This window comes from Anolis carolinensis, chromosome 5 (genome assembly GCF_035594765.1).
Source record: "Anolis carolinensis isolate JA03-04 chromosome 5, rAnoCar3.1.pri, whole genome shotgun sequence".
NCBI classification, from domain to species: Eukaryota; Metazoa; Chordata; class Lepidosauria; order Squamata; family Dactyloidae; genus Anolis; species Anolis carolinensis.
Window position 1 is genome coordinate 153,352,870 of NC_085845.1, and position 22,109 is coordinate 153,374,978.

Genomic DNA, 22,109 nt, shown 5'->3' on the forward strand with positions numbered 1-22,109 from the left:
TGACGCTGGTTTAACTTCTTTGCTGTTTGCAAGTGCTCTAAGTTCTTGTGATCAGATCTGACCACGATCTGGTGCCGTGCCCCTTCAAGCCAGTGCCGCCACACCTCAAACGCCACCTTAATCGCCAACAACTCCTTCTCCCATATGGTATAGTTCTGCTCGAAGGGTGTTAGTTGCCGCGAGTAAAATCCACAGGGACGCAAGGTCCCTGAGGAATCCTTCTGAGACAATACAGCCCCCAACGCGTAGCTAGAAGCGTCCGCTTCTACCACGAACGGTCTGTCAACATCAGGATGGGTTAGTATGTTGTCCGATTGAAAACTAGACTTTAGTTGTAGAAACGCCTCGTGAGCTTCCCGCCCCCACACAAATGGCTGTTTCTTGCGCAGAAGCTGCGTCAAAGGTACCGTGAGCTTTGCAAAATTCGGAATAAACTCCCGGTAGTAATTAGCGAAACCCAAGAACCTTTGTACATCCTTCTTAGTCTTCAGCTCCTGCCATGAGTTGACGGCGTCAACCTTATGTGGGTCCATTTTAAGTTCCCTACCTGACACTACATGACCTAGGAACTCCACTTCAGGCACATGAAAGACGCACTTGGAAGCCTTGGCGAAAAGCCCATTAGCCCGCAGTCGGTGCAGAACCTGCTTGACATGTTGACGATGTTCTTTCTCGTCCTTAGAAAAAATCAAGATATCATCCAAATAAATCACTAAAAATTGGTCAATTAGGTCCCTGAACACATCGTTCATGAACCTCTGAAATACCGCAGGAGCATTACAAAGCCCAAAAGGCATGACTCGGAACTCGTGGCATCCGAAACACGTGTTAAATGCCGTCTTCCATTCATCCCCTTCCCGTATACGGATTAAGTTATAGGCCCCCCGCAGGTCAAGCTTGGTAAAGACCTTAGCCCCTTGCACCCTTGATAACAGTTCCGAGATTAAAGGGAGCGGGTACCTATCCCGAATGGTGTATTTGTTTAGGATCCGATAGTCACAGACCAGCCTAAGTTCCCCAGTCTTTTTGGCTACAAAGAATACTGGTGCCGCAGTTGGAGAACTAGATGGGCGAATAAACCCCTTGGCTAAATTTTCATCTAGAAACTCCCGCAAAGCTTGCCTTTCCGGTACAGTCAAGGCATACAGCCTCCCTGCTGGCAGTTTCGCACCTTCTGCCAACTTGATGGCGCAATCATATGGCCTGTGCGGTGGTAATTTGTCCGCTTCTCTTTTACAAAATACATCAGAGAACTCCCCATACTCAGCAGGCACTCCCTCCATATCAGAATGAGTAACATTTAGAGTGCAACAATCCTGCCTCTTTAAGATCACTTTACGTGTTGCCCAATCTACTTGTGGGTTTACTACAGCTAGCCAATCCATCCCCAGGATCACATCATATCTAGGCAAGCTCGTAATATCCCACACAAACGTTCCCGTTACTCCCTGCACCTCCCACGTTACTGCTGAGGTTTCATGGTTAACCACCCCAGTCTCCAGCAGTCTCCCATCTGCTCCTTCCACCCACACGTCGCATGCCTTGCGCACTCTAGGAATGCCATGCTTCTTAGCAAACTCAATATCTACATAGGAGACCGTAGCCCCTGAGTCCAGCAGTGCCAAAGTAGAAACAAGTTCCCTTCCCCCAACAGATAATGTAATGGGTACGAAAACATGCTTCCTCCCCTCAGTTGACTGCTTGAGGAGCCCTAGTGCGTTGGACTCACGTCGCACTAGGGCTGGCCTTTTCCCGAAAGCTGGGAAGGTTTCACATTACAATTTTTGGCAAAATGCCCAGCATTCCCACAGTACAAACACAAGCCCAGCTGCCTCCTACGGCTCTTTTCCTCTGTAGACAGCTTTTTAAAGACCCCAAGCTCCATGGGCTCTTCCCCCATCACCACAGGTGCCCTGGTTACATGCATGGGTGGCGCACACATTGCTTTTGAGTGTTTACGAGCCTCGAACCTTGCGTCTAAACGCAGCACCTTAGCTACTAAGGCGTCCCAGCTTTCAGCCGGCTCCAAGCGTGCTAATTCATCCTGGAGCATATCACTTAACCCGGCAGTAAATAAAAGCATGAATGCATTTTCCCCCCAATCCAGCTGGTGGCGATACAGGTTAAACTTATTTAAGTAATCCAAAACAGTCCCCTTTCCCTGTTTCAACCGATACAGAGCCCACCCAGCGTTCTCCGTGCGGAGAGGATCCCCAAAAGTATCAGTTAACAACTTTTTGAAATTATTCAAATTGTCCTTGACTGGGTCATTTCCCAAAATTAAATTAGTGGCCCATTGTCCTGCGGGACCGGTCAACAAACTCAAAATAAAGGCCACCTTGCTAGTGTCTGTAGGAAAAGCATGAGCACTGAGCTGAGAAAAATAAAGCTCCACTTGTGCCAAAAAGGTTGGCAACTTGCACCTGGTTCCGTCAAAGCGTTCAGGAGTCAAAACATGTCCTTTCACAGCCTGAGCTGTTTGGCTAACGGTAAAAGCCGTTTGCAATTGGTCTACTTTGGCCCTTAACTCATCCATCGTCTTCCTGACGGGTTTATTGCTGCAATAAACTTTTTTAATGGCGTTGGGCAATCTGTCAAGGACAGAACGCCACAAGATTCAAAGTAACAGAGTTTATTAGATTACAGAACTCAAAAAATGCCCGTAAAACACAAGGGCCAGGCAGTTTTTGCCTTTAGGAGCAAAAAGGGGCAAAAGTAAATGTTCAAAAGATAAACCGGATTAAACCGGAGTTTAATCCGGGTAAAAACAAACTGCTTGCGTCAGCCTGGGTATAAACGAAACGAAAGCCAAGGAACAAAAGATACAAAGAATGCAACTAATTGGCAGCAGATTCCTCTCTGCTGCCAACACTGTGCTTAGAGTAACTTGCGTCACTCCCCCACACACACAGCAGACAGGATCTCCAACACGAGTAAAACAGCCAAGGATTGTAGCAGTTGAGTAGACCAGTTCCGTTCCGTAGATCAAAGCCAGAAGCAGACGTTTGTAGTTTTTCCAAGTCCAAGAAGGGGGGAAGACAAGCCGTGGTCAGTTCAGTCCGAGTTCTCAAAGCAGGAGATGGCGTCCGTCAAGAAGACGACGGAGGGTCAAGCTAATAAGAGTAAGCACAGGTTTGCACAAACAAATGCCCACACAATCCCTCCCGCCGTCTGACCCTGGATTCCAATCAACTTACGTCACAGCACAGGAAAGCACACAAGTCTTCAGGGAAGCGTCCCACACACACACGGATCCCAAGCGTTTGCCCAGATTACCTTGCCCAACGCAATTTGCAATTGCTCCCAAGCCCCATTTTATGCCAGTTACAAATCTTCATCACTGTCAGCTGTCCTCCTTAACCCGGGCGTTTCCTCATCACTTTCCTCGTCAGAGCTGGAACACCTCTGACTACGCCCAACAGCATCTCCAGCTGTGGATCCCGTCCCATCCCTCCAGCTAAACCATGGGTCTAATCCTGAAGGTCCCCATTCATCTTCTGTCCCATCATGGCCAGTGGCACCCACTTCCTCCCTTACCCGAGTCCAATCCATCTCATCCTCCTCTGAGCTAACCAGCCCCTCCTCCATTCTCTCCGTAAACCCTTCGAAAGACTCCTCGTCAGATGGTGCTGCAAATATGTCTCGCAGTCTTTTTCTCTCTCGCTCCTCGAGAGTATCTGACTCTCGAGGAGTCTTACGCCCACGTCTGTCAGTAACAGAGCCATGAGGCTCAATCATAACAACTCACCTTTACTGCTGTTTTAAATTCAGACAGTAGGCACAGAGTCACAGCTAGCTATTAAAGTGCTGCCATAGTAATACTATGTAATACTTAACAATGTTTAATGCAAAGTGCAGATTCACTAATAGGCTACAAATGTCTGGAATGTTTAGGAAATGACACATATAACTGAGAAGCTGTGGCATGAGAAAGAAATTATGGTTTCTCATTTGCTTCCATGTAAGCATCATATGCAAAATTAAAACATGTGACTATACACTTCAGATGTCCCAGAATTCAGAATAAACCATATAAAGATAGTAAATGGTTGAGAGGGCAAGATGTTAAAAATTCAGATGAACTAGTCTAAATAAGCTCAAACAGAAGAAAATTATAGAAAACTAGCTCATTAAAAACAGAAAGATCTATAAAAAGGGTAACAGACTCAAGTGGGGAGGTGCGTTATCAAAAGCTGATTTTGCCTTTTCACACTAAGCATTGTTAATTGGAGTGAGTATTACAAAGAAGATACTTACTTGTGTTTTTTGAGTTTTGCCTCTGCATCTGTAACTTGTTTTGTGACTATTGCTATCCTACCAACTTCATCAACTTCAGCATCTGAGTTCACTGGTGGCGAACTTGCTTTCAGTGGTTCTGATATTACCAAACGTTGTTTCTCCCGGCTAAAATATTTAAAACATATTATTTTCAATGGTTACGTATACTTAGTCAAATAAAACCTAATGACTATACTTACATATAGTTAACAAAAAAGAAACATGTCTAGTATCTCTTGATCATAAAAAAATTAGACCATTTTGCAAAATAACTTAAAAGTAAGTTGAATAATTTTAAATAAAACTATCCAAAATAAAGTTCAGGGCTTAAGACTATGAGAGTTTTAAATCTCCGCTGTTCCCCCCACCACCACCCTTACAACAGCTGAAATGATTGATTGTTACTATATAAGATCAATATACCTGGCAATTTCTTCTTTTAAGAGTCTGTACTCCATTTTTTTATCTTCTGGTAAGGCGTCGGGCGTTCTAACAGGATTATTTTCTTTTTCAGACTTTAAAGGTGCTTTAGGTTTTGATGCCTGTAACCAAAAATTCAAGAATTCTATTACACAGGAACCACAGCAATAGCTATTAGAAAATGCAATTCCTTTTTAGAAAATGGGGAGAGCAAGCAAGATATGGCTAGTTCTTTATATACAGAAGAAGAGAGAAACAACATTTAGTGATCTCTACCAACTATAATTTCCATGATGGAAGACAATCTTCAAATTATCATGAAACATAAATACTGACAGCACCAGTAAACTATGTCATAGACAGATGACTGAAATAACTAAGATGTTAAGATGTCAAATTTATTTTAATGGTCTACCTTGTCAACATGACTTTTATCCTTCCCTCAAAGTCCTGTTTACTCATATATTTGCATGTCCTCCTTCATGTCTTTCTAATGATATGTAGGAGAACATTATCTTACAAAAGGGATCTCTGTGATAATATTGTGAGAGCAGGCAGAATACAAATGTTTTGAAAACAATATATTTTAGAAAGCCTCCAGAACATCTGGACAAACTTTCAAAAAGCATTTGGTGTCACAAATAGGCCAATGAAATGGAACTCCCTCCACTTAATTTCATGGAAGCTGTTTCAATGGCAATCAGTGTTTGCTATTAGTAATTGACTGAAGGATGGTGACAAGTTAAACTTAATTCAGACAAGACAGAACTGCTCCTCTGTCAAAAGGCAGATCTGGGAAAATTTATATTTGCAACTTGGATATAGTCCTGAGAATAGGCACCCAGGTTTCATAGGAAAGCTGGGAGCGCACTTGCATACTGAAAACTAGTACACCATCTGTTCTTAGATATGTCAAAAATGGCTATGATATATACAATGGCTACATCCCATATGGATTACTCAAACGCTCGATACAGGGTTGCCTTTGCAACTAGGTAAGAAATCTGAACGGCTCTAAAATACTGCAGCCAAGTTGATGACCAGGCTGATTATAGAAAACCTATCATTCCACTGTTGCAACAGCTTCATTACCTAAAGGCCCCCTTCTGGGCCCAGGTGCTGGATATAACCCATAAATTCATGAACGACTGGCTACCAGGTTATGCTTTGAATCAAACATGAAAAATATGATTATTATTAATAATATTTATATTTATATGCCGCTTTTTATCTCCATACGGAGACTCAAAGCGACTCACAACTAAAGCATAGGAATACAACTTGAAATATACAAATACACAAGTATTAAAACAGTATTGGACATCATTAAAAGCATATAAAATCACAACAGCCCTGCCCCCTGACAATCTTAAAAGCCTTCTTCTTTAAAAGCCTGCCTAAACAAAAAGGTTTTAGCCTGCCGCCTGAAGGACAACAGGGAGGGGGCTATTCTGGCTTCCCTGAGCAGGGAGTTCTAGAATTGAAAGGCAGACACCGAGAAGACCCTCTCTCATTCCCACCAACTGAGCTTGAAATGGAGGTGGGACCAAGAGAAGGGCCTCTCCTGAAGACCTCAAGGCCTGGGTAGGGTCGTACAAGGGGATCATTTTGGCCAAATAGCCTGGACCTGAACTGTATTGAGCTTTAAAGGTCATAATCAGAACTTTGAATTGTTTCTTTTGTTACAGAGAATTAGCAAAAAACATACTTAGCTGGCAAGACAAGATTTTTTTTTAAACTGTCATGGAAGAAAGAACAGTCCACAAGTTTAATGGATAAAAAACTTTGGACTCCTGCATTATCAGCTCACTCACAAGAATATCCCAGGGAATGAGATTGCTTGTTCATGGAATTCAGAGAATGATATACCATACCCTTCATTTGAAGAGGTTTGGTGCTTTTGTGTGTGTGTGTGCCCTCCAAGTAACCTATCAACCTATGGTGACCCCATGGTTTTTCCATGGTTTACTTAGGCAAAGAATACTCAAAGGTGGTTTTGCCAGTTCCTTGTTCTGAAAAATAGCCTACAAAGACTGGCATTCACTGGCAATCTTCCAAGTTCTAACCCTGCCTAGCTTCCAAAATCAGACAGAATCTGGAGCCTTTAGGGTACTCCCACAACAATACTTACCTCCACAGTTCTTCTAGCTTCTTTGATCATCGACTCCAAGCCACCAAAAACACTCATAGTAGAAACAGGTTGCTCTGTATCTGACTCGCTATCATCTGAATCATTCAGTGTAACCACAACAGATTTATGCTTTGGAAGCTACATAAATAGAATATTAATACATTTTTATTACAGAGCTAAAGAAAGGTCCATTATATGTCATCTTGTAAATGAACATCAAGCTTCAATTCAACATACAACCACATTTCTTTTTAAAATTGTACATAAATTTGATCTACTAGCTCTGCTGAAACGATGATTTCTCATCCACCCTATAAACTAAGATCTTCCCATGTTTTCACAAATTGTTTACGATTTACTGAAATATGAAAAAATCCTGAAGTCCCAATTCCCTGTATCAACAAGGGGGGAGGAATGTTGACTATTAATAATAGAGGGTTCACTGCAAATTCAACCTAGAATCAGTACATGAATGAGAAAACTACAGCATCTGCTCAGAATAAATACCAGGAGGCTTGCACTTTCCCTTGTGCCCCACTAATGGCAATGTTTACATCAAAAAACAAAGCATATTTGCAAATAAAACTATTTAAAAGTTATTTTATTACCGTGATGACTGTTCGAGGTGGTCTAGGTACTCTAATAATCTTTGTGTTCTTTACACGAGGTTGACACACTGTATTAATACTGACTGCGGAAAGATTGCTTCTTGACACAGAAAGAGAATTATTGGGCAAGGGTGGCGACGGTGGACCACTGTTACTTGAATTATCCTAAATAAGAAAAATAAGCATTAAGTTATGTGATGTCTGTGTGCATATTTTTGGTAGCCTCCCATCCAAGTACTAAGCAGAGTTGATCCTGCCTAGTTTCCTAAATCAGATAGAGTATTTTGGCAAACCGTAGGAAGTAGCTTACTATATTTAAAGCTAAGGTTAAATATTTAAATCCACAAATATTGCAAAGAAATGTATATTTGTACATTTAGCACAAATATGCTTATCTTGAAAGAGATCAGTTAGCCTATGTGAAGTTAAGGGCCTTATGAAATCAATGACCACACCTAACTTTGGAATGAGTATGTGACTGTAATCAAGTCACTGTTCAGTTTCCAGCAGTTTGAAATAACTCATAATTATTAAGCAAGTATAGCTGAGATAATCAAAATACAGATGAAGCAATTTGTTCAATTCAAAGTGAATTTATCCCTCAAACATGAGCATTTATATGGACTTATATGAGAATGTGGGAAAGGACTTGGGGACTACCCACTACCTTCAACTGATCCAATTTCTGACCTACACTTCTTTCCAAACTTAAGAAAAGTCACAACACATTTTGGGTGAACTGCATGTACCAAGACTACCATCTAGTGGTTATAGTCAGGAGTAGATGAATACCTCTGGTTTGAAAGCTCTCTTGGTTGCAAGCGATTTTAGGAGCTCTTCTCTTAGTAACATTTCTTCTTCCTCTTCTTCATCTGCAAATGGAGGCTTTGGTGGCTGTTCAGGTTCTTCAGGTGGAAGAGGAGGAAGAGGAGGCAGAGATTCTGGAGAAACACTAGAAATGCCTTCCATATACAACTGGCTAGTGGGAGTCTGAAATATATTTAAAGGAGGAAAATAGTTCTAAATCACTATTTTCTCAAGTAGCATATCAAGCAATTCAGGTGAACTATATTACATTTTGACATAGAAAACCAGTAATTCCTTTTCTAAGTGAAAGCTGTCATGTAATGCAACCAACAGTACAATTTAATACTTACCTATTTTACACATCTTGAGCTCAGTATGGCTTACAGTTAAGCGTGTAAGACAGAAGTGCTAGCAGAGGGCCAGTTCAAGGTCCCTCAGACTGTTGGGATGATTGTTTGAAAAAAAAACTTGAACAAACTCCTATGCACACTGCACATATCATATTTGTAGTGCAAAAAAATAACATGAAAGAGCAGTACAATATGTAAAATGAAGAACAATTTTAACCAACATAAATTTCCCAGTTTTTCAATGGGAAGTGTGGGCCTTCCCATTGAAATGATGAGACAGTCAAGTTAATTAGGAGTGATGTTGCTGTGTGCCTTCAAGTTGTGTCAGACTTAGGGTTACCCTAAGTCTAAAGTTTAGGGCAGGGAGCAGGTAAATGACCTTAGAGGGCTGCTTCCGACCCATGGACTTTAGTTTGGGGGTGCCTGGTATAAAATTTCTGCCTTAGTTCTTCAAGCATTAGAAGCCCATGTATTATGAGATACCAAATGTTGTGAACACTATTAACTGTTTACTATTAAGTGCCTGTGTAATTATTAAAGAGCTATACCTCAAATGTATTTTAAATTGCAAACAGGAAAGCATGGTAACACAGGATGCCGCAGCCACCTATGCTGAGTGGCATCACAACCAGACAAATGGTTGACCTATGAACAAGGCTAGAAATGGACTAGTCAGCTGTCCATGTTAGCTATGGTTAGGAGTGCAGAACCCACACAAAAGTGGGAAATCTGCAAATTAAAAAATTCTATTTTTTTTTTAAAAAAAACTTGAGATAACACTTCTCTAGGAATCTCTAGGTCCTCTAGAGCAATCCCATGGCCAACTTCCACCAGAACATAATCAGAGAATTGCACTGGAGAACTAGTTTCCTAGAGAGATTACATTAATAAAATCTGTGAACAATCAAATCCACAAAAATGAATCCTGCAAATGTGGTGGGACAACTGTAATCTAATTTCAATTGTTGTAAGTAAAACTTTCAAAACAGCCAAAAGGAATGTATCCACAAAAGAGAAGCTCACAGGAAAATACGAATGCTTCCAAATATACATACAGAAGGCCTAACAATATCTCCCCGATTCAGCTTTTTAAAATTTCTAGTTCTTCAATCTTGCAAAATCACTTACTGAAGCCTGTGCCCCAAGAGATAGTGAGATTTGTGGACAAGTAGAAGAAAAGTATCCAACAGGGCATTCAAAGAATGACGGTTGAGCTGGAGAAGATGCTGCAAGAGGCAAAAACAAAGGACTGAGATGCAACACCTGAACAAATGCCAATGTTCTTCAACTCTCATTGATAATATTTCTAAATATTATACATCTACTACTAATGAAAATGTTTTCTTTGCTGCAACGAATGACTCACAAACCTTGACATCAAAAAGGATAATTCAAACTCATATCATATGGTGTACACATTATCATCTCTGAGGATAGTTTAGAAATCTTCATTGGTACAGAAAATGTCCAACTGAGTATCAATAAAAGCAACGTGGCTAGATCATGCAAAGTTTGAAAGCCACATAAAAAGGGTTGAAAATTATGTTTCAGTGAATATTTGAAGCTGCATTTAAGCATACCCTGTTACAGTAGAGTGTCACTTATCCAACATAAACGGGCCGGCAGAACGTTGGATAAGCAAAAATGTTGGATAATAAGGAGGGATTAAGGAAAAGCCTATTAAATGTCGAATTACATTATGATTTTACAAATTAAGCATCAAAATATGTTTTACAACAGAAAAAGCAGTTCAATACATGATAACGTTATGTAATAATTACTGTATTTACCAATTTAGCACCAAAACTTTGCAATGTATTGAAAATCTGACTACAAAAATATTGACTACTAAATGGCAAACTGTGTTGGATAATACAGAACATTGAATAAGTGAAGGTTGGATATGCGAGACTCTACTGTATTTAAAAAATAACAAAGTACTGAACGTGCCCTGAATAGAAATTTCTCAAGTGGGAAACATCTGTTACAAATAGCCTAAACACCTTTAACATCTCTTCTTTTTTACTTCAGTACAGCTACATCAACATAAATACTGTGACAAATACTGGAAGTTGTGATGTGAAGGCAGTCAAAAATGTGCCACTGCCATACACTTGGTATGATGAAAATGTAAGTTCAGTGTAGGTGCTGAATCTTTAACCAAATCCTTATAATAGCCTCACATGAAATATCAATAATATTAATGAAATGAATAAATATAATATATACATTTAAAAGCTGCTTTGTCAGAAAGACAGAAGTGTTAGTCTACTTCTACTATAGATAAGTCAGCACTTACCAGGAGAATTAGTTTCACTTTCGGTGTCCATGGCAACTTCATCATAATTGTCATATTGATAGATCCCCCCAGCACTTTCATTTGATTGCTTGTCTAATGACCGCCTCAAGTCTTTATCTGAAGACTGTACAATCATTGGATTAGTCAGAGATATTTTTATTTGAATTGAACATTCAGAATATTGTAAGCAAAAATACTACAGGCTACTTTCAGAAAGAAAAGCTACAGCAGAGATGATGTTTGGGGTGTCTCCTGGCTTAGAATATTTCTGATAGTAACCGCTGTTGATTAATAGTTGGCAACTAAAATATTTTAATTAGGACAAACATTGCATTTTATTACAAATGGACAAATCAAATAGATTTTCAGTAGAGACAAAATGTGAAAAACCAGCTCTTTACAATATTGTGCCCTCCAAATGGGTTAGACTGTAACTATGATAATACCTGCCAGCTCACCCAATAACCATGGTGACTTGGAAATTGTACCCCAACATAGGTAGAAGGCATGTGACAAGGGAAGAATGATAATGTTTTAAAGCTAGTGAACCATACTACAATAATTTCAAATGGGTAGGAAAGTGTCCCTGAACAATGCCACTATTCCAGCCTGCAGATAAATACAGCTGGAAGATGCAAAAATCTCGAGCCTAGCAGAACACAAAGTCATCAGATTGGGCCATCTTACAACTCCATAATGCAAGTTACACCAGTTTCTATGCTGGCAAAAGAACAAGCATGGGCAAACTTTTTTGCCTTGCGGCCACATTGAAGGGCCAATCAGGAAAGTCAGGCCAGGAGGGAGGGGGGCTCAACACACACTGGGTGGGGAGGGCCCAGGATGGGAGTGGGCCAGGAGGTGGCAGGGCAGGGCTGCTCGACCCATTATTACGCTGATGGAAGACAGGACACATGATGACTGCACCGATCCTCCTCCCCTAATCTTCAGGCTGGCATTATGTTGGGAGGAGGGCAAGACAAGAGTGTTTGGGGGCTCTCAGCTGCCGCATGCCTTCCTCGAGCCATCCTCCTAGCAAAAGGATGGGGCCGTTCACACTGTCTTTATGCTGTGAGGAGGGCGAGAAACACAAGGGCTGAGAGCGCTCCAGAAGGCTCTCAGCTTCTATGTGCCTTCCTTCCCCATCTTTTTGCCATAAGGACATAGCAGGTTGCTATGTTCTTCTGCCAAGAGGACAGGGAAAATGAAGAGGGCCTGAGGTAAATACCCAGGGGGCCGCATCCGCCCCCGGGCCTGAGTTTGCCCATGCCTGCATCAGACTTTAAAGCCAAACTTCCAGATTTAGCACTACTGATAGTCCCAAACCAGGAGTGCGGATACTGTGGCCTGCAGATCATACATGGCTAACCAGGATCCTTTTTGTGGTTCAGGGCAACAACAACAACAAAATTTTTTTGGGGGGAGGAATATTTCCGCAAAACAATAGGGCAGTGGTTCCCAAACTATGTTACGTGGAATCTTAGGGTTTTGTGAAGACATCATAGGAGTTCCACGAAAAATCTTTAAAATCTAATTTAAAATTGATTTTAAAATAAATCCACACAAGGCTAACTACTTGGTTTACAGTATCCATAATAGCTATTTTATGTAGCAACCACTGCTATCAGGTATGTAAACACTGGCTACACTTTTTAACATTTTACAACAAGAGCAATTTATGCATAGTCAAATTTTCTTGTTGCTTCCATATATATATATATATATATATATATATATATATATATATATATATATATATATATATATATTAATTCCTTCTTGTGCAGCTTTTGGAATATTGGGATGTTATTCATAAAATATCAGAGTAAAATTAACTAAAAAAATAGATGTTATATAGGAAATGGGGTATTTGAATTGGAATGAATTGATCCAAAATAAAGTTTTTGATTGAATAAATCAGGGATAGAGTTAAAGTTCTGCTGAAAATAAATGTCTTCTGAATGGTTTCATGACCACAAAAATTTGGGAACATCTACAATAAAGAGCAATTTGTCCATGTTTGGTGAGAATAAGGGGGGGTCTCTGGGGCTGTTCCCAAAATTTGGAACTCCTTCCCACAGAAGTCACCGCAGCTCTTTTCTTACTCTCCTTCTGCCAGCAGGTCAAAACACACTTATGTCGTCAGGCTTTTAGATGATTTTCTGTACAGTTTTTGGTTGTACAGTAGAATCTAACTTATCCAGCACTCACTTATCCAACGTTCTGGATTATCCAACGCATTTTTGTAGTCAATGTTTTCAATGCATTGTGATATTTTAGTGCTAAATTCGTAAATACAGTAATTACTACATAGCATTAATGTGTAATGAACTACTTTTTCTGTCAAATTAGTTGTATAACATGATGTTTTGGTGCTTAATTTGTAAAATCATAACCTATTTTGATGTTTAATAGGCTTTTTCTTAATCTCTCCTTATTATCCAACATATTCGCTTATCCAACGTTCTGCCGGCCCATTTATGTTGGATAAGTGAGACTCTACTGTATTTTTAAATAATTTAATGCTTCTTTATAATTAGTTTAATTATAAATAACTTTTTGAATTTATACTTTTAAAGATGTTTCGTGTATTTTTTCATTTGCTGTAAAGCCAACTTGAATCCCATTATAATAAAATAACGTCGACAACAAAATAATAATAGCCTTACTAGAAGAAAGTTAAAATTCGCATTCTAGGAAACAAACTATGCATTTGGCTAAACTTCCTTCCACATGAAACCAGTCTCTTCCAGAATAATGTGATGTGGCAAATTCTACAGAAGATGGACATGGAAGTCTGCTATAAGAATTTGTCCAAGGCAAATAAACCCCTGAAATAAGATTTCAGCTTCAGTCTTAAGATCCAATTCTATCAAAACTGCTAATGATCAAGGTGACAAACCCTTAACATAGGATCTAAGTAAAACCTCAATTTTACCCGAAGCCACCAACATTAATTCTACATTAAATATTTCAGAAAAAGGCACTAATTGAGCTCATATAATTTCATATAATCTATGTCAGAAAATTTACCTTGCTTCTTGATCTTATCTTTCCACCAACCAGCTTCATAAACCTGTTATACTGCTCTTCTTGATTTGAAAGATCACGAATTTTCCTGATTTCCTCTTCTCTTTTCCTTCTTTCCTCCTCTTCCTCTTGTTTCCGTTGCTCCTCCTCTTTCTGGGCCCTTTCTTGTTCCTTCTGCTGCTGCATTTTTTTCCACACTTTTGTTTGCTGTTTCCTCACTGCTTGCTTAGCTTTAAATAAAGAATATTACTTAATTTCATTGAAATTCTCCGAGAAGTACAAATGTACTGAGAACATAATTTTGTGAACTACAAACATCACATGATTCAACTGAGAGCTATTGCCAACAAATTTAAATATTTACCTGCAGTGCTGGTTTTTTTGGCAGAATGTGATTTTGTACCAAGTTTGACTTTTTGTGTTACTGTTTTTCCTTTTGTTAGTTTCTCCTTGCTTTCCTTCATCACCTGCTGCTCTTTCTGCTGCCATTTTTTACTGGCAGACTGAAGAGCTAATAATCTTAGTTGCAATTCTGACACTTCCTCTTCTTCATCAAGCAGTTTCTATTGCAGGGATAAGATGAGAAACACACATTTCACTTCTCAATGCATTATTGTGTTTATAGAGAAAAAAACATTTTTACTGTTTCCAAAAACCTGCAAAGATTAAAATTAGTGATCTATAAAAGGAGAGGATTCTAAGATTAAGAACTGAAAATAAGTATTGTTACTGAAGTGTTATATCCCATTACACACATCCAGGTTTATGTTTAAAATGCACAAAATTGCATTTTGCTGAAAATAAATTTAAAGCTTTGGTTTGTAAATCTTTCTCCAATTCATTTCTCTTACCTTCTCTACTGCAGCATCTGAAGGGCTAAGTTTCTGGTCTCCTTGTTCTTTTTCTTCTACAGCTTGAGAAAGTAAGAATAGCATATTTGTCTAACAATAAAAAGCTTTCACAGCAATACTAATTGTAACGTAGTTTTAATCAAGGGTACTGCATAGAAAATCTAAATGTAGCCAAAAACAAGAACACCAAACTCCAAGTGTCCATATGTTTTTTGTATTTCTATATTACTAATGGGTGCAGTACATGCTGGGGAAAACTTAAAAAAACAAAGATTCATGTCAATTTTCCATTAACTTTTTTGAATCAATCTCAAGATTTGGAACATCAGCAGCACAGTGGAATCGGAACTCAGAAGGAAGGTTCTGGCGTCCACCACACACCAGGATCAAATTTAGTGTATGGCCTGACTCCACAGAACTAGGCTACGTGCACTACAGATTCCAAGCCACCTACTCTGTTACAGCAAATCATAATGAGCTAGGTTTGTCATATCCGGGCTGCGTTTGTCTACAAATGTGGAATCACGCCCTTGGCTAAATCACACATGCTATCAAGGGTAGGCATATGTGATCCCTTCCAAATAGGACACTACTCTTCTATTCTCTAGCACTCTGGTGCCATTCAGCCTTCAAATTTCAGAGTAAACAACGATAAAGGATCAGGAAGAGGAAAATACAGCATATAACACCTTGAACATAAGAGGACTAGAAACTGCCATTTAATTGTAAGTTGCATCACGTAATCTTAATAATTTATATTTTGATTAATTCTCTTGTTATTAACTGACTTTCCTTGGACTATACTCTGCTGATAAGTCACAATGAGGATAGATAGGTATTATTTGATTAGAAGACTGATAAGCTATGCTATAGTAAAAAGTTAATACAAGCCCAGACAAGCCCAATATCCCAGAATCTGATCCCAGATTTTCTGTTTACCCCAGATTATCATATAATCCAGTTAAAAGCAGAAAACCTGGGATCAGATCCCGGGATACAGGGAAGGTCTGGAAAGGCCCTAACTTTTACATTAACTTTTTACTATCTTACGTCTAACTAATAATGTTAGAGGAATACATCCAGAAGTGAAAAGAACTTTGTTGCAAACAAAGAATTTCTGTAGAATCATGCTACTAACTTCAAAATGACCAATGATACAAGTCATATTATGTAACATATTACATGTACCTTGATTCACATCCAATAATTCAGTTTTTTGTGACTGTTTTGCTCCATCTTTCACCTTTTTCAGCTTGCTCCTCTCAGCTAGTGTTGGCAGTTTTTGCCTAAGCGGCTTCAGTTCAAATGCTTGAAAAGTTATCACTTTATTTTTCTCCTCAGGAGGTTCTTCATTTACAGCATCCTTTATAATACTGATATTTTCTACTATTATTTGGTCCTCTGGGCTTGCTGTTTCATCAGTGCTTTGCTGAACAGTTTCTTCTTTGTTGTTTAAAGCTAGTTTTTCATCTTTATTAATATATTCAAGTTCTAGCTGAATCTGCTTATATTTCAACAACAGGTCCTCAAAACTCTCTTCAACAGAGTTATCATTTTTAGATGAGTAGTTCTGCTTTCGTGGTGGGAATTTTCCAAATGTTTTGGCTGGTCCTTTAGTTAAGAAAATTATCAAGAATGCATTTTGTCACACCATTATTATGACTCTTCCAGAAATACATTACCACTAAAATGTGTCTTTTCGTTTTAATGTACAGTTACTACTGACATGCACTCTGAAAGGCGTTATCCCAAACAATAGTTAAAGCATGTTTTAAAATGGGGGTGGGGGAGAGAACATACAATGTCAACATTTACTCACACAACACCTCCTCAGTCTAAAGAAACAAAAAATCCCACAACAGGGAAAGCTGTGCTGTCTTCCTTTCCAGGTATACCTGAGTCTTGTCAATAACACTCCTCCTCCTCTTTCAAAATAATTCCCAAAGACACTGCAATATCTACTCTTGACTGTTCTCGCTTGGAGTGCATCTTTTATTATGCACATCTACTTCAGGAAATTCCTAAACATATGTCACAGATCCTTGAAACTAACAACACATGCCAAAACATGTTATTAAATTGTTGACCTCTCTCATATTTAAACTAGGAATCAGATAAACCTTAATTGTATTCATTTTGATGCTGTTTGTAATCTTTGACAACCAATGCTAAGTTTGCCAATGCAAAAGGCATATGATTTAATACTTTCAGAATTGTCGTGTTTATAATGCATATATAAAGTGCCCTTCTAACACTTGAAAGCAGTACAAAAATGTTAGGCAGCTACTATGAGCATAAAATAGTTATGTGGTCTGTAACAATTGTTTTGCTAAATTACCATTCTAAGTCACTTCACTTCTTCAAGGTGCATTAGCGAAATAAAGGTTTATTCCACATTTTCACACTTAGCTCTTTAATCCAGAGGATATTTTAAAAAGTAACCAGGTAGCATTATTTCTATTATCCATGTGTTAGCCTAATTATCACCTATGGTAAGCATGAGAATCATGCTCTTTCCAGATGCTGTTAGACTGCAACATCTATCAATCCTTATCAGCACAGCCAACAGTGAGGAATGCTGGCAGTTGCAGTCTAACATCTCAAGTCTCAGTGATTCCCAATCCCAAACAAAGGTATAATTCAAAAGCTGTGCATACCAGCCATAGGGACAAAATCAGCCAAAGCTGATTTCTACAAGACAGCCTGATTTCGACAAGACAGAATGTACCCTTCCACTGTGAATTCAGGTTGGTAGGTTCAGATATAATGGACACATTTCTGGCTTCTTTCCTGAATGCATATAGAAAAATTGCAAATAAGCTATTTTGCCATTTAGAAAATGGCTGTTTCACTTTATATGAAAAGTGAAACCAAAATGCAGGACAAAAACCACACCTGATTTAATGTGTGACAGAAGTTTAACTATGTCAGAATAAAGTTTACTTGCTCCAATAATAAATATTTAAATTACTAATCATTGCAAGAATTTAACAAAATAGGACAGTTATTCAACTATCATTAACTTGGAACATATATTTCCATTCCCAATCAATGTAAAAAGTTTTCTGTTAAAATAAATATTGATACATCATGATTCTACACAATTTTGCTCCAAAGTCCTATCAAGTTAAATTCATTTCTAATACATCTCTAGAAATCTTGGTTCTCATTAATATAAATTGCAGCACAATCCTGTGGCTGTCTATTCAGAAACAATACTGATCCCCTACAGTCTTGTTCTTAGGAATGCATATAAATAACTATAGCACATGCTACAATTAATATATAACAACCATTATAACAAACGAGAGGTATTTACTGCTCCTAAGAGACTTTAAACCAAATTTAATTAGCAGATATTTTAAAAGACATCTTAATATCACTAGTTACACAACTAAGGCCCAACCAGAACTGTATGTATAACAAGCAAACTGATTGTGTAGGTGCTACCACATCCCTTTGCATACTGATTCAGAGTAATACACCTGTGTCTTTGTATAGCTAACAATTTGTTTAATATGAATTTAAGTTTTAATTGTTTCGGATTATCAAGGCATCACATCTGGCACTAGCTAGGCCTCATCAGAGATGTCAAGTAAGATGTTCTTTTCTTTGCCCTCATCACAACCCCATGAGTATTTAAATGTCTCCACACTTTCCCAAGTAGGACGATTTCTAAGAAAGTGCCTTCTTATATTCCCTTCCTCTTAAACTGCAACTGTTCATTAAAGTTCTTCTATTACAGAAAGTACAGGCAATGCACTTTGCCCTTCACACTATCATTACACCCTTGATCCATCCTTGCGTAAAGCAAGGCAAAAAGATTTCTCTGCAGAGCCATCTACACTGAGCATGGAATGCAGTTTGAAGCTAGCTTCAGGGCCCTTCCACACAGTTGAATCAAGTCCCACATTATCTGCTTTGAACTGGATTATATGGCAATGTGGACTCAGATAACCCAGTTCAAAGCAGGTATTGTGGGATCTTCTGCCTTGGTATTTTGGGTTATATGGCTGTGTGGAAGGGCCCCAAAATAACCCACTTCAGATACTGTTGATTTTCTGTGACAACCTGGATTATCTGGCAGTATAGAAGGGGGCTTGGTCAGGACTTCTTAAACTAAAATACGGTCCACGGCCTCACCATTAATTACTACTATGGATAAAACACAGCCCAACCAAAAAAAAATCTTGGTGTCTGTTTTTAGGTCTGTTCCTGTGGTTATTTGGGGTGCTGATTCAGAAAATTGCATTGGATAGACCACATCAGACCTAGAAGTCTAGAATCTAAAGTTGACCAAAAAACAATTTTGATACTAATGTTGGAGAGTGATCCCTGGTCAAAAAAAGGTTGGGAATCACTGATGTAAATGGTTTAAACAGCCACTAGGTGACATTACTGTTGCCCACTTATTGGGAATCCCAACATTGAGCTAAGGCACTGGTTCCCAACCTTTAAAAAAAAATTAGGGACGTTGACCAGGGACCACTTTCCAACATTAGTACCAAAAGGGTTACGAATCAGTTTTTGGTCAACTTTAGATTCACTTTGGTTATTTGGGGTGTTGATTCAGAAAACTGCATTGAATGGACCCCATCAGCTCTAGTTTCTGATACAGAACATATGGCATCTAGTAGTCGCCATCTACCCACCCACAGAAAATCATATTTAATAATCTAGAGCTGACATAATCTATCCAATGCAATTTTCTGAATCAGCACCCCAAATAACTCCAGGAACAGATCTAAAAATGAAGACACCAAGGCGCCCCTGTTTTTAGGAGTCACATGGAAGGGCTCCACTCAGGGGGAGGGAGGAGGAAGAGAAGCAGCAGTCAGGAGACTTGTTGTGTCTTTCGTGGGTAGTCACCCACTCCCCTCCCGACATTCGCTCTCCTTGCAACAGTGTACTAACGGTGAGGCCGCAAATCATATTTTCGTTCTTGGTGGTCCACGGAAGACAGCGTGGGAACCACTGAGCTAAGGGGACCCCATTTGGGGTCTAGGCCTACAGTTTACAAACCAGTGCTCTGAGTATTTTGGACTTCAGCTCCCAGAATCCCTGGCTATTAGCCAGGCTAGCAGGGGCTTCTGGGAGTTGAAATGCCCAGAAACTGGAATACCAAAGGCAAGCTATGAGGGTGCAGTTTAAGAAGCTGTGCTCTGAGTATTCTGGACTTCAGCTCCCAGAATCCCTGGCTATTAGCCAGGCTGGCTGGGGCTTCTGGGAGGTGAAATGCCCAGAAACTGAAGTACCAAAGGCGAGCTATAGGCGTACAGTTTAAGAAGCAGTGCTCTGAGTATTCTGGACTTCAGCTCCCAGAATCCCTGGCTATTAGCCAGGATGGCTGGGGCTTCTGGGAGTTGAAGTGCCCAGAAGCTGAAGTACCAAAGGCGACAGCGACCCTGTGGTTGTCTGGCACCAAATGGGGTGTGTGGGGGGGGGGGGGGAGGGGGGGTGCCTGCGTGTCCCTCTGCGAAGGATACATTTCCGAGGTGAGGGCTCCCTCCAGCCATACCCTCCTCCTCCTCCGGGGGGCCTTCCAGGGATGCCGGGCCCTCGGCTCCTGCCCCAGCGGCCCCCGCCCCGGTAGGCCCTGCCTCGGAAGCGGAACCGGTCCAGCGCGTTGTGGCTGCGCTCCCAGAAGGAGAGCCGGGGCCCGGCGTCGGGGTGAGGATGTGGGTGCGGGCCGGGCGGCAGCCGCGAGCAGGAGGCCGAGGAGGAAACGGAGGAGGGCGGCGGCGGTGGCGGGTGGGAGCGAAAGGCCTCCTTGGGACGGTAGCCTCCTCCTCCTCCTCGGCCGTGGAGGTGGCCCAGTTCGGGAGGCGGCCGGTGGCGAAGGTGTGCGAAGCGGCGAGACGAGGAGGAGAGGAAAGGAGAGCCCCGCAAGTCCGGAGGAGGCCTGCGCCGGGCGTAGGGGCCTTTCGCGCCGCCATCCCTGCCTCTGGGCTCCGGAGGCCCGCCGTTGTTGTCGTCGTCGCCGTCGCTGATTTCTCCGTCCTCCAGCTCGCCTTCCTCCTTTGGCGAGAGGTCCTTCGGCGCCGCCTCAGCCGTCGTCTCAGCCGCCGCCTTTTCCTCAGCCGCCGGGGCCGCCATGTCCGCCTCGCCTCACTCTAGGCCCCAACAAGGCGGCCGCCCGCTTGCCAGGACGACGCTCCAATCCGGGTCCTTCCCCCTCAGAGCCCCTCAGAGTTGAACCACGGCCGACTCACCGCGGACACCAACACCCTGCCAGTTCGCCTTCGCCGCTGCTCTCGCGAGACTTGGCTTCGGCTCCTCTCTTTCCCCCCCCCCCCTTCTTTCCTCTGAGAATCGAAAGCGGGGGCAACGAGACAGCATAAAGGCGAGGGGCGCCGAGGGGCATGACGGGAAGTGTAGTTCCTCCTAGTGAGAGCTTCATCAGAGACTGCTCGCTTGTCAAGCAAAAACCAGAACGAGAGCAATAACAATGATCACAACGCTGTAAATGTTTACATTTGAGGCTCAAAGCGGATATCTTTGCCATTTCAAACCTGCATGTTAACACTAAAATAGCGTTAAGCACAGAACTATTAAAATAGATAGTTAAAGATGTCATATAACTCTTGCGGGAAGGTAACAGCCCTCCATGCAGTCATGCTGGCCACATGACCTTGGAGGAGTCTACGAACAACGCCGGCTCTTCGGCTTAGAAATGGAGATGAGACCAACACCCAGAGTCAGACACAACTAGACTTTTAAAAAAGGTAAAGGTTTCCCCTGACGTTAAGTCCAGCCATGTCTGACTCTGGGGGTTGGTGCTCATCTCCATTTCTAAGCCGAAGAGCCGGCGTTGTCCGTAGACACCTCCAAGGTCATGTGGCCAGCATGACTGCATGGAGCACCGTTACCTTCCCGCCGGAGCGGTACCTATTGATCTACTCACATTGGCATGTTTTCGAACTGCTAGGTTGGCAGAAGCTGGAGCTAACAGCAGGTGCTCACTCCGCTCCCGGGATTTGAACCTGGGACCTTTCAGTCCGCAAGTTCAGCAGCTCAGTGCTTTAATACACTTCGCCACCGGGGTTCCAACTAGACTTAATGTCAGGGGAAAACATGACATTAAGCAAAGCATAGTGGATATAATAAAAATAATAATTATTTAGATTATTATTAATAATAATCCAAATAATATTTAAAAAGGAGCATCATCATCATCATCTTTATTTCTATCCCGCCCTATCTTCCCAAGGAGATTCAGGGCGGTTTACAACACAGCGGCAAACATTCAGTGCAGCAAAGTGCAATAAAAAAGCGAGTAAATAATCATAAAACAATGTGTTGTCAAAGGCTTTTGTGGCTGGAATCACTGGGTTGCTG

The 22,109-nt window shown here is 40.9% G+C and overlaps 1 protein-coding gene across 4 annotated transcripts in view; it reads right to left on the reverse strand.

Annotated features, from left to right (window-relative positions):
• The window catches only part of zfc3h1 (zinc finger C3H1-type containing), a 46,160-nt gene extending 25,119 nt beyond the window's left edge, over positions 1–21,041 (reverse strand). For 3 of the 4 annotated variants that reach the window (XM_008110950.3, XM_008110951.3, XM_008110949.3), the window contains exons 1-12: positions 20,258–21,040; positions 15,960–16,376; positions 14,772–14,833; positions 14,285–14,483; positions 13,924–14,150; positions 10,894–11,017; positions 9,723–9,820; positions 8,230–8,427; positions 7,438–7,602; positions 6,830–6,967; positions 4,702–4,820; positions 4,258–4,404 (exon numbers count right to left, since the gene is read on the reverse strand). In XM_008110950.3, coding sequence (XP_008109157.2) covers positions 4,258–4,404; positions 4,702–4,820; positions 6,830–6,967; positions 7,438–7,602; positions 8,230–8,427; positions 9,723–9,820; positions 10,894–11,017; positions 13,924–14,150; positions 14,285–14,483; positions 14,772–14,833; positions 15,960–16,376; positions 20,258–20,867 — 2,504 coding nt within the window. In that variant the 5' untranslated portion in view covers positions 20,868–21,040. Of the gene's footprint in view, positions 1–4,257; positions 4,405–4,701; positions 4,821–6,829; positions 6,968–7,437; positions 7,603–8,229; positions 8,428–9,722; positions 9,821–10,893; positions 11,018–13,923; positions 14,151–14,284; positions 14,484–14,771; positions 14,834–15,959; positions 16,377–20,257 lie in introns of all 4 variants that reach the window. The other variant, XM_062982613.1, reaches the window with a different exon arrangement.
• Positions 21,042–22,109: the final 1,068 nt, after the last annotated feature.